Here is a 12935-nt window from a genome sequence, read left to right as displayed (position 1 = left end):
AGGAAATAAATCTATTGGAGCTCCCCATTCACATTGTTCATCTATTAATCTCGGTTTCATTTTTTGATAGAAGCACTCTTTTAACAGCATTTCACTGAAATTGTCCTAGCCTACAAGATTATGGCAGACCAGACCTGGCACTGGTCTGGCATAAGGCGAGGGGTGATTATAGTTTCTATTCCAGAGTGGCTCCAGGGCCTTTATTTGTTAATCAATTTATTTGTTTTAACCTCTGACATCTTGTCAGCTAGGCACTTTTTGCCTGCTGAAGGATAAGTAAACCTATTTGATGGAAGACTTCAGCTACTTGCCCGAATAGCACATGCAGATGACAATGATGTAGAACTCCTTGTGTAATACAGCAGCTCTTATCTACTGTTCTGACAGACATGATCAAATTAGTTTGGTTTGTTTCGATTGTTAAATTGTTAAAGGCCCTTTAGCTTGCAGCAGTGTTTGTACCTCTCTTAACATTAACTATTAATTAAAAAGCGTTAAAACATTTTATAAAACATGAAGGATAAAAAACAAAGCCTAGTGAATTATCTGGAGAAGATGAAATAATGTTCAGAGATCTTCTTCGCTTCCTCCAGAAAATAGACAAGTCATACCCTCTAAATTTTGATGCTGCTGAATTATTTACTGCTTTAAACAAAACAGACAGTCAGGATATACATGGCAACACTGGGGTGAGCGTGAAGGAGCCACCTGCCTTCTCTGGGAATAGAATATTACCTAAGGTGTTTTGCAGCAGTTTTCTATCATTTTCTTTGTTCTTGTCCTCAAGTTAGTATTCATAGAATGCTGAAATCACTGAAGTAGAGAGTAACCATTTTTTCCCAAGTGAAATTCAAAAAAAGTCTTAAAAATGGATGTATAATAGCATAATACGCTGCTGAGCATGTTTTTGTTTTGTCATAATCCCATTTTAAAATAGATTGACAGCATATGACCATTACAGTGTATTTGAATCTTGGGATTATGGTATTAATAATACATATTTCATTATGCATTCATTTTGTAATGAAAAGAAGTTTATTCTAAGGCTTAATCTCTTTAACCAAATATGCAGTATTTCTATAAGCCACTTGACATAGGAAGAAGCTCGGAAGAGCTTCATAGTTTGTATTAACATATTAACTATTTCTTTGATTACTTGATGACAAAGAAATACGACCTTGATTTTTTGTGGAATATGAGTTTGAAAATTGTTCAGAGTGGCATTTTAAAAAAATAATTAGAAATTGAATTATTTCTTTTGAAGAATCTGATCACATTTGATTATCAAAACTCTATAAAATGCAGTTTATGATTTCAGCAATAGGAAATTTTGTTTGCCTTTCACAAAACCTCTTCTTCCAAAATCTTTCTGAGCAACACTATAAACTCCTCCTACCCACAATCAGCCCTGCCCTGCCCTGAAAACACAGCAAACATCTGTTCATATAATTTAATACTTAGCTAGCCGTTAGTTTGGACTTTGGGTTATGAACACAAAAAACCAGTCAGATAACACTCTTGAAATACATCAGGCCCAAGTGTTTGTTTTGCCTGATATAAAGTGAATGGTGCTTTATTTCCATTAGTATCATACTTGTTTTCATTAATACTGTAGAACAATTAACAAATAACAAGAATGTATAGAATTAAAATATTGCTTACAAGGTTAACAATCTTGGGGAAGGTTGTAGATGTAAAAATAACTCAAAAATATCTTAGTCTCCCTAAGAAATCAGCTAATTTTTAAACTGAAAAGGTTGTCTTTGTGGTATTTGCTCTAACAAAATCATCTTTAGTAATGAAACTGAGACATTTTGCTTGGATATTAAAGAGAAACACTAACTTACATACAGCATGTATACTTGGGGAGAAAAATGATGAAATTCTAATTTAATCAGTTTTAAAGGTAGAGGAAAGTCAAATTGTATTAGAAGACATCAGATTTCCAAATTAAATGTAACTGCCTAACGTGCCTAATGATTGCACTCTGGGGACACTTGAGGTAGGAATCATCTGTGGGTTACTTCTTACATCCAGATGTATTTTTCCTTTTACATATATCTATACTCACAGATGTGAAATTCTACTTTGTATCCCACTACTTTGTATCTACTTTGTATCCCAATATTCATAACCCTTCATATGCATGTCCAAAACAGATAACAGGATCAGGAAATACAAGAGTTACTTAGCACAGCTATTGAAATATTTGTGAATGAGACCTTAAAGGGAGAAAAGGATTGTCCTGTCTCCCAGGTGTGCAGCTGAAGAATCTTTCATGGCACATCCAGGCCTTTAAGCAAAAGTTATTTCTAAACACAGGTTATCAACACTGGAAATAGAAGAAAGAGCACAAAGTCTTGGTCTGTTTGAGACTTTGAAAACCAGTCCTGAAACCTTCCATGAGCACATGGTTAAATATGTTTACCCAAGTATTGAAGGCCAAGATCACCAGCGGCTGCTGTACTATTTTACACTCCTGGAGAACTGTGGTTGCTCAGAAGTGGTGAACCATAGTCTTAAACCTGAAACTCACATCCGACTCCTGAAAAAGTTCAAAGCAGTTGCACCAGGTAGGAAAACACGTGTTTCTTTTCTTCATAGCTGTATGTATTACTCTGTTGTGTAAGTGTTTACGAGATTATGCGTAGCTAGTCTACATTTTCCAGGTAATTGTTTTTTCTGTGAGGATATGAGATGAATACAATTAATATAGGCGTAGGTTCCTTCTCTTTGTTTAACTGGAAATTTATTTGATCATAACAAAAAAAAAAAAAAAAGAACAGGTTTCTGTGAGTGATGCAAGTTAAAATTATTGGCTATATGTCATAGTGAATGTTTAAATGAAAAATACCAAGTTCCTAGAGTACCGTTTTTAGCACTGCAAGTTTAACATGAATATTCTCAAATGACTTAAGACAGTTTACCTTTCAAGAGTCTGAATTACAGATTATATTAGGGACTTTATGCATTTTGTGTGTTTGTTTGTCTTAAAGAGGATAATGTTTTTGTTGTGTTTTACCCTTGGTGTTACCTTTTGCTTTTCCAAAATTACAGCATTGTTTGCAGTCCTACATTTTCAGACAATTACTAGAACATACACTGCTGCTAAGGTCTCTGTAATTCTCAGTACTACTTTCAATTTGCTTGTTAATTGGGTAATATCTTGTATTTCAGTTGTACACCTGCAAATCTCGTTTCAGAATGAAAAACACACACTGTAGGGCATTACCTCCAGTAGGGATGAATTAATTGTTCAGTATTGGAACCTCATGTGCATTGAACACTAACTTTGCTGCAGATTTTGGAGAGATGGTGCATATAAATTCATGTATTGCAGAAAGAAAAAAGTCAATAATTTTTTTGGAGAGGAGGGATAACCTTCAGTTCTTATTGATGTTACTCAACACTCAAATTTATGATGCTTGCCAAAATAAAATGCCAAGAAGTTATTATTTACCTTCAAAGCTATTTAAAAGAAAAAAAGTCCTGGGACCATGTATCAGACTTAAATTAGTCACTTTGTATGGTAAAAAAAACTAAATCTTTGTATTACGCCCTTAATCAAAATTCTCAGTGTTAGCATAGTTTGGAGATACGAGTCAAGGAGTAACATCCTAGTATTTATAGAGGTTCCAGTCCTAAAGTATATGAAAAAGAATGTGGCAATAGAAGTGAATTATCTTAGGAATTATATGCAAAGAGAATAAAATAGTATTATTGCTATAAATATTTTTGTTGTTGCTAAGTTAATTTTCAAGGGTGTTCTTCCTCTAGTAACCAGAGTAGTAACAGGACTCTTGATTGTATAGATATTGATGTAAATGGATCTACATGTCCTATCTCTGGTTGACCTTATTTAGTTTACTTGTAGTTAGTACCTTGCAATTTTTGCTAAGTGATAAGTATCAATTGTTACATGGTCAGAATACATGCTTCTAAATTAATGAAGGCTTATGCCTTGACTTGCATGAGGTTTTCTAAGGTTTATATTTAAATTCTAGCATTATTCTATATATGGTGTATGTTCTTGCTTCTTGAGAATTTGGGTTTTTTAGGTTGAATCATGTAATCACAGAACAGTTGGGGTTGGAAGGGACTTTAAAGATCATCCATTTCCAGCTCCCCTGCCTTGGACAGAACCACCTTCCTTGGACAGAACCACCTTCCACTAGACCAGGTTGCTCACAGCCCCATCCAGCCTGGCCTTGAACAATTCCAGGGATGGGGCATTCACAGCTTCTCTGGGCTGTCTGTTCCAGTGCCTCATCACCCCCACAGTGAAGAAATCTCTTCCCTATGTATAATCTGAATATACCCCGTTTTGGTTTAAACCCATTCCCCCCTGTTGTTGAATCAATGTATAATGTTAAAATATGTTCCATGGATTGAGAGATTCCACATGCACCAGGACATAATAAAATCCCAGTCTGTCAGTATATATGTTTGTAAAAGGGGATGGGCTAGAGTCTTTTTAGTTCTGCAGATACTGATGTATTGACTGTTTTACGTGTAATTGTGGAGTGTGAGTAGATTTAATTATTAATAACTTTTACCTCTTTCTCCTTCTGTCACTAGGTCTTAATTACAAAAAACTGACAGATGAAAATGAAAACTCACTGGAAACATTGGAGCCCGTCCTTACAAGTCAAAATATCTTATCTATTTCCAAACTGGCTCCCAAAATTCCTAAAAAAGATGGTGGCATGCTGGCACCAAGTTCTCTTTATGCTGTCTGGTTACAAAAACTTTTTTGGAATGGTGATCACCATCTCATTAAAAAAATACCAGAAACCATGGATGAGTGGCTACATGCATATGATATGTGTTCAAAATACTTGGATAGACTTGATCCAGATGATATTGTTACTTTCATTGATGAAATTACTTTTTCTTCCAAAGCTGTCACAAAGGTAAGCAGATGTTTTTAAAGAATTTTCATCCTCAGGTGAAGCATATAGTGTATGAGTTCAATATAGTATTAAGAAGAAGGTCTCAGTAAATGTTATATTTTTCATTTTGCAATATCTAAAGGTAGGTTTGTAAACCTGCCTTGCTCTGCCTACCTTTTCTTTTTATTACTGCCAGTATAAAAAAAATGGATTTTCATTCAGTTAAGGGAGTTAGCTCTGTGGATATGAAGGTTTTCAATGAAACCCCAAAGTCCCTGTGTTCTCATTCAGCGGAGAATAAGAAATTGTGTATTTCATAGAGTTGTAGAGGGGTTTGAGTTGGAAGAGACCTAAAAGACTGTCTAGTTCCAACCTCCCTGCCATGGGGGGTTTCTGCATTTCTTTATATCTATTCTGATAAAGCTGCCCTCTGTCATTTAAGCCATCCCCCCTTCTCCTATCACTACACACCCTTTGGAGAGCACTTGTGCAGGCCTCCTTTAGGTGCTTGAGGGCTGCTCTAAGGTCTTCCCAGAGCAGCCTTCTCCTCTCCTTACTGAGCAGCCCCAGCTCTTTCAGCCTGTATTCATAGGAGAAGTGCTCCAGCCCTCTGACCATCTTTGTGGCCTGCTCTGGGCTCAGTCAATCCCACTGTCCATGTCTTTGACGTAGATGTGAAACAGTCTGCTTGCAATACCAGCCCCTGAGGAATGCCACTTGTCAGCTCTCCATGTAGACGTTTAGCCCTTAATGCAACTCCCTGCATGCAGCCATCCCAGCCAATTTTTTATTCACCACATGGTCCATCTGTCAAATCCCTCTCTCCAGTTTGTATATCATGTGGAAAGTGTCAAATGTTTTGCCCAAGTCCTGGTAAATGACACCAGTTACTCTTTCTTCATCCACCAATTCTGTAACTCTGTCATAGAAGGCTGCCAGATTTGTATGACAGCTATTAGTGAAGCCATGTTGGCTGTCACCAGCTGCCTCCTGATTTTTTATGTGCCTTAGCATAGTTTTCAGGATGATCTACTCCATGATCTTGCCAGGCACTAAGGTGAAACTAACCTGTCTGCAGTTCCCTAGGGATTTCCTTTTTGAAAAATGGGGGCTGTTTTTCCACTTCTCCAGTCAGTGGGAATTTCACCAGACTGCTATGACTTCTCAAATGGATGGACAGTGGCCTAGCAAATTCATGCACCAGCTCCCTCAGAACCCACAGACCCACCTCATAAGGACCCAAGACTTGTGCACCTTTAGGTTCCTTAGATGGTCTCGAGCCTGATCTTTTCCTACAGAGGGTTGTTCTTCAGTCTGCCAGTCCCTGCATTTGCCTTCTGCAGCCTGGGTAGTGTGGCTGGAGCACCTGCTGGTGAAGACTGATGCAAAACTGTCATTGAATGACCCTGTTTTCTCCATGTCTCAGGTAACCAGGTTTCTTATTTCCTTCCAGAGTGGACCCATATATCTCCCTAGTCTTTCTTCTTTCACCAGTATACCTACAGAAGCTTTTCTTGTAGCCCTTGGCGTCCCTGGCAAGATTTAGTTCTAACAGTGCTTTTGCTTTCCTAACCTGATGCCTGGCTGCTGGAACACTTCCTCTGTATGACTCACAGCATACCTGTCCTTGCTTCCACCCTCTGTAGGCTTCCCTTTTCCCGGGAGCTCCTTGTGTATCCATGCAGGCCTCCTAGGGTTTTTGCCCAACTTCTTTGTTGGGATACATTGCTCCTGAACTTGGAGGAGACTATCCTTCAATATCATCCAGCTTTCTTAGTTGTCTCTTTGCTTTATCACATGGTAATCTACCAGGCAAATCTCTGAAGAGACCAAAGTCTGCTCTCCTGAAGTCCAGAGCAGTGAGCTTGCTGTGCACCCTCCCTGTTGCACTAAGAATCTTCATGGCCACTGCAGCCCAGGCTGCTCTTGAGCTTCACATTCCCTCCCAGCCCTTCCTCACTGGTGAGAACAAGTTCCAGCATAGCACCTCTCCTAGCTGGTGCTTGTATCACCTGGAGAAGAACATCATCAGTGTATTCCAGGAAGCTCCTGGGTTGCCTGTGCCCTGTTGTGTTGTCCTTCCACCAGATATTGGGGTGGCTGTATTTATTTACTTGTGTTCATCCTAAAATTCATTGTGCCATAGGCTTTTGCTTTGTACTGGGCTTTTCCATTCGGAATAGGATGATCCACAGAGGAAGTATTCTGGCCCAATACATATGGTTTCTAGGCGCTGTAATAATATAAATTATAAACTCTGTCATAATCTCCATCTGGCTGAAAGCCTGGTTTTGAAAGAATGTGCTTTTCTGTGTGTAACATACATTACCAGATTGGGAGTTTCTTTTTGCCCAGTGAAACATACTTAAAAGGATAATTCTAGCATAAAGTTATATCCATACTCTCTTATGTATCTTTACTGTGATGCACAAAAGAGAAATGAAATTCCATAGATATTACCTTATTAAAAGATCTAGAGATGTCTTCACTAACATTATCTGAAATTAAAAGGTGATAAAGTGTTCTTCAGGGTTTTTTGTTTCTATCCTCTTTATTTTGGTTTGCCACAATTTTTCTGAGTTATTTATTCACCATGTTTAATGAGATGAATTTCAGTTTGTTCCCTCTTTGAATACTGTTTTAATGTTTCCACAATATTAGTATAGGTTTATTAAAACCTATCTAACCTGTATCTATATCAGAATTTGATGAAAAAAAGTTGCTAGCTGGAAAAATAAGAAGCTTAGTCAGCACAAAATTTATGCTGTGATCTGACTGTCATGGTGGAACAAAGTGTTTTATCACTAGTTCCATCAGCTGTCTCTGAAGCCTTTTTAGCAGAACTACTGTTCTGGCTTAGGTAGTTTGATTCCTTTTATCTCATAATGGTACTATGTCATGCTTATGAGCAAAGATTGAGACTCTTTCTGAGATCTTAATTGCCAGACTTGACCCTGGACTGAGGTAGCAAGGGCATGACTTGTGTGGTGAGAAGGAAATACTGTCTTTACATATGGTCACTGCTATTGACTACTTGAAACTCTTGTCATTAATGTGATTTGGGCATTTCAGGGTTATTTCTCATTTATTCCAGGTGAATGGAGTGGGAAGAGAGTGTATATCCTCCACTGTGTGTCTGTTTTGAAACACATTGATTATTTTCCTTCGTTTCTGTTCAAGATTCTAATACAGTTTTTCTTTCCTCTTGAGACTAGAAAGTAGGAGTAGCATGAAAGAAATACTGATGAGCAGATGATTATGGTTTGTGGTTAGCCAGAATTCTGTAGTAGAGATCTGTTAGCTTTTTGGCCATGAAAGACACTTAAGAAGTGCTTCAAACAGTTGGTCAGATCATCTAATGTGTCATGCACTGGGTTTGGGATTGAAACAGCTGTTTAACCAGCTTGCATCTAGTTTTGCCTTAGGATCCCATTCAGTTTTCAAGTAGAAGTGTACAATGAGAAATTATCATTGTAGACCCTGAAAACTTATCTCTGAGGTCTCTTTCCCCTACCTTTCATCTGAAAAATGCTTCTTACATAAAAGCTGCCTTTTGGCTTGCACCTGTTACTTAAATTTTATGTGTTTTGAGGCTGCTCTGGTCATGTGCTTACTCTTTTAATCTCTAATTCAGCACTTCTTCCCAGTCCAGCTCTATGGCCAAATACTTTACTATATCAGTTTCCTATGCCCATAACAGATGCACATTTAGTTATTTCATGGAACTGCTGATATTTAGTCAGAATGCAAAAAACCACAGTCGTTATCATGAGGTAATTTGTGCTGTCACTGAGACAAGTTGAGCTTTCTCACATAGAGGAAATTTGAGAGGAAGCTTAAAGTGAGATAGTGAAGTGCGGTTTTTAGGAATGCTGAGAGGTGAATTAGCAAAAAAACTGAAAAAACAAATGTTGCATACCCTCTCAGCTCTCTCCCACTCCTTTAAAATGTCAGAAGGAGAAGGTGGAAAAGGAGAGAGAGCAGTCCAGGGAGATGATAAGATGTGCTCCACTGTTATTCTTGTGGATCACTGTCTCCACTGAAAAACTCCTTTTGGTCAGAAACAGCTGAGAAAAGTCTCAGGTGCTAAGGGATAATGGGACATTGGCTACAGAGCAGTGTAGGCTGCATGAGTTCAACTTCAGAGGTACTATTGCTGTTGTCACCATGTGGGAACTTGGAAAACAGGCATCAGAATATCTCTTGCTGTTCCTCTATATCAGTAGAAGTAAGGAGAAGCAGTGATGGACCACCAGAGCAACCTTCTTCTGCTTGTGTGTCACTTGGAAATGGCACAGAACCTGGGAGCAGAATGTGTAATTATGCAAAAGGGAATGAAAACACAGGGATTTAGTGCTGGCTTCTGCAACTTCTTGTTCTTCCTGAGAAAGACAGGAATGTGATGGGCTTTCACAGGGGTCCCCTTATTCACCTGTTCCCTTCCACAAGCTGTTCATTTTAGCTTTCTCATTAATTTGGCCAGCAGTGCCTGAATGAGAAGGTGCATGAATAAGTAGTGCTTGTCTGGGCAAAGGGATTGAGAGAATGTCTAAACTGGAGGAATGGATGCAGAGTTTGCACTTACAAAAAGGCAGCTAACATTGTTATACTGACTGTAGTTCAGGATGTGTTTAGGTACTCCTAGCTCTAAGAGGTCAGGGATTCTTTTCTCCCATGTTTCTTGCAATCAGTAGAAATTAGTTACCACTGCAAGATGAGATTCAGTTCCCAAGCCTTAAGGCTTCATAGAAGTGGTGACATTGTGTGGTGGGAACTGTGTGAGCAGAGATGCATTGTAGTGGGACTGCAATAAACCATGGACACAAAGTAACATGGTTAATGTAGTTGAAAAAGGTAAAGATTGATGCAGTCTTTTGTGTTTGTGGTAAATGTAACAGGCAAAAAACCTTTATGCTTTGTCAGTACCTTCCTCACACATTAAAGGACTGAAGTATTGTTGATCCCTTGACCACAGGACCTCACTGCTTTTGGCACTTCTATTCAGAAATGCTTTTATCTCTATATAACTATTTAAGTTATTCTGACTAAATAATAAATCATTCTATCTCTGTAATGTTAAGAATAGGCTATTTGCGTGTATGGAACACATTTCTTTCTATGTGGGAGTAATTCCAAATATTCATTGGAACTGCTGCTTACATTTTTGCATGCATTTTGAATCTGTCATCATTTTTTCCAGCAGCTCTGTTTGCTTTTAAATAATATTGATGTCATAGAGTCTTAATTATAGCCATGATTGTATGAACTTTTTATCATGATGATTTCCCATTTATTCCTGTTTCTGTGATCTTTGTGAAGCATTTTAGGTAATTTGGGGATTGTTGGGGTTTTTTTTATCCCTTCATTGCCAGCATTTAGTTCATTGTGCTAGAGAGTTGGTTATCTCTTCAAAGAACCATCTGTTTCAGACCTCATAGGTCATTGCCCTGATGGTTTTTTGATTAACAGTGCTCTGGAAAAAAAGCCTAGCACAACAAAAACACAACTGAAAACAACCTTTTTTAATCACTGTGTTTTCATTATTGAACACACACTGCAAATGAAGATTGGCACAATATGTTGATTAGGAAGACAGGGCTACAGCTTTAGACAGGAAAAGCAGAATAAAAAGCAGTGGTATTATCAGTCAGGTCTTCCGTAGAGAAAGAGAAGCTGAAATTTTCCTTACATGGATACATCCTTGCAGTTTTCCATACACTCAGCCACATACTGTCAGACTACAGCTGATGACATTTTTTGTTTAACATTCCATCTTTTATAACTTCTTTTCCAAATTCTGATTTTAAAGAACTTTTCTTGCAACTTAGTAATTTTAGTTGAAAGGTTGACTTATTTTCTCGGAGTTAGTAATACTTTTTTGACAATTTTCTCTTCTTTTTTGCTTCCTCAAGCAGGAATACAATGTCCACATTTTGACCACACACCAAACAGGTGCGGAATGGGAACCTGTTACTGGATATTAGCCTTCATCATTTTCTTGACTTTAAAGACACTAAATGCTGTTTAAAAATAACTATATAAAAAGCTCAGTTGAAAAAAAAAAATCCCAGAATATTGTTCACTATCTTTTGTCTGGCTGATTGACTTAGTGCTGTGTAAAACACTAAGGAAAAAGACAGGGCATGACATTGCCTGAAGTTGTACAAGAAATGTTCTTACATAGCGTGACTGCATTCAGATGTTACTTTTTGAATTACTTGGCTTCATTTTATCACTTTTTATCACTGTGTTCCAGTTCAGTCGGTTTGCCTTGCCTGACCTTGTTTTCTTTATGGATATTGACAGTACTTCTTTTTCTAGTATCAGTATGAGGTACTTTCTTTTGCCTTTCATTTATATGGTTATTTTAATTAAATCTGATTCAACCGTGCGTAATAGGAAACTTCACTAATAATATATTTTCTTTAACTGGTTCCTTACATACATCAAAACTTTTTCCAGATGAATTTTATAGGATCTGGTAGGAATGAAGTTAACTTCCATCACAGCAGCCTCAGTGGGGCTGTGCTTTGGGTTCATGACTGGAATAGTGTTGATAGCACACCAGGAATTTGACTTGCTGAGCACTGCTTGTGCAGTGTCAAGGCTTAACTTTTATCTCAGCACCTCAGCCCTGAGTAGGCTGCAGGTAGGCAAAAAATGGTCAAGGGACACAGCCAGGACAGCTGACCTGGACTGGCCAAAGGTGTGTTCTGTACCATATAATGTCATGCTCAGTACTAACAAAGAGTTGGATAAGATTAGAGGGATGGAGCTCCTCTCCTATGAGGAAAGACTGAGAGAATTGGAATTGTTCAGCCTGGAAAAGAGAAGGCTTTGGGGTAACCTTCAGTATCTGAAGGGAGCCCACAAGAAAGATGGAGAGAGACAAGAGCATGTAGTGACAGGACTATCGGGAATGGCTTCAAACTGAGGAGTAGATTTAGGTTAGACATTAGGGAAAATGGTTGCCCAGAGAAGCTGTGAATGCCCCATCCCTGGCAGGGTTCAAGGCCAGGTTGGATGGAGCTTCAAGCAACCTGGCCTAGTGGAAGGTGGCCCTGCCCATGGCAAGGGGGTTGGAATGAGATGATCTCTTAAGGTCCCTTCCAAGCCAGGCAGATACAGGAACTGGACCCAACTGTTCCTTCTGAACATCAAAACCCGTTTTTGATTATGAGGGTGACAGAACACTGGCACAAGTTGTAGAGGCATTGTTGAGTCCTCCCACACTGGAGATGTTCAAGAGCCACCTGAACGTGGTCCTTGGCCACTGGGTCTAGATGGCTCTTTTTAAGCAGATGCCCTTAAGGAGGTCCCTCCCAACTATTCTGTGTTTCACTGTTCCTGGGATCCCAGGCTCCTATGGCATTAAAAGAAGTGGAGCTGTTTCCATAATCTCACACATGCATGTTAATCACTGGCAGTAAAAGTAGCAGGGTCAACATCTTCATGTGCAAGTAAATGTTACTCATACTATACTTTATTAAGAAATACATATATGTGCTGAGAAGAATGGGCTTATGAGATGAGTTTTTACCCTGAGGAGTAAAATCTGTTGAGCTGAAATAGTATGTGATGTTCTTTGGTTTGAAAAGAGATTTTTTTTGATTTTTCATTACACATTATAGCCTATAGATTTAAAAATCTTTTCAAACTGTAAAAGCTTTTTAAATATAAAACTTCACTTCACATGCAAACAAAGCTTGAAGTAGCCCCGAAGCTACATTTTTATCACTGGCTCTGATACCAAATCTCATTGCTGAAGCTGACTTCAAGTATGGAGGAGAGCTATTCATGATTTGGAATAAAATAACCAGCGAAATGATGCGTTCATAGTGCTGCATTTTGGCACTATGCAAATGGGAATGCAAAATTAAATAGGCTTGGGAAAAACCTGTATTTTTTTTTCCCTCAAATGCTTTATTCTGCATGTTCTTATGGCGTCATGACTTCTAAACTGGTGGTATATTGACACTGTTCTCTAGGATGTAAGTTAGATGGAATACTTAAATTGTTTGCCTTTTGCATCTCTCTTAATTG

At 38.4% G+C, this 12935-nt stretch overlaps 1 protein-coding gene across 2 annotated transcripts in view; it reads left to right on the top strand.

Annotated features, from left to right (window-relative positions):
- The window catches only part of NBAS (NBAS subunit of NRZ tethering complex), a 160743-nt gene that overhangs the window by 95140 nt on the left and 52668 nt on the right, over window positions 1-12935 (top strand). For both annotated transcript variants that reach the window (XM_085056878.1, XM_085056877.1), the window contains 2 exons: window positions 2323-2573; window positions 4579-4913. In XM_085056878.1, the coding sequence (XP_084913004.1) occupies window positions 2323-2573; window positions 4579-4913 (586 nt within the window). The remainder of the gene's footprint in view (window positions 1-2322; window positions 2574-4578; window positions 4914-12935) is intronic.

This window comes from Lichenostomus cassidix, chromosome 3 (genome assembly GCF_008360975.1).
Source record: "Lichenostomus cassidix isolate B80296 chromosome 3, HeHo_3.0, whole genome shotgun sequence".
NCBI lineage: Eukaryota > Metazoa > Chordata > Aves > Passeriformes > Meliphagidae > Lichenostomus > Lichenostomus cassidix.
The sequence above is the reverse complement of the archived record's forward strand: the minus strand, read 5'-3'. Positions and strand labels throughout refer to the sequence as shown.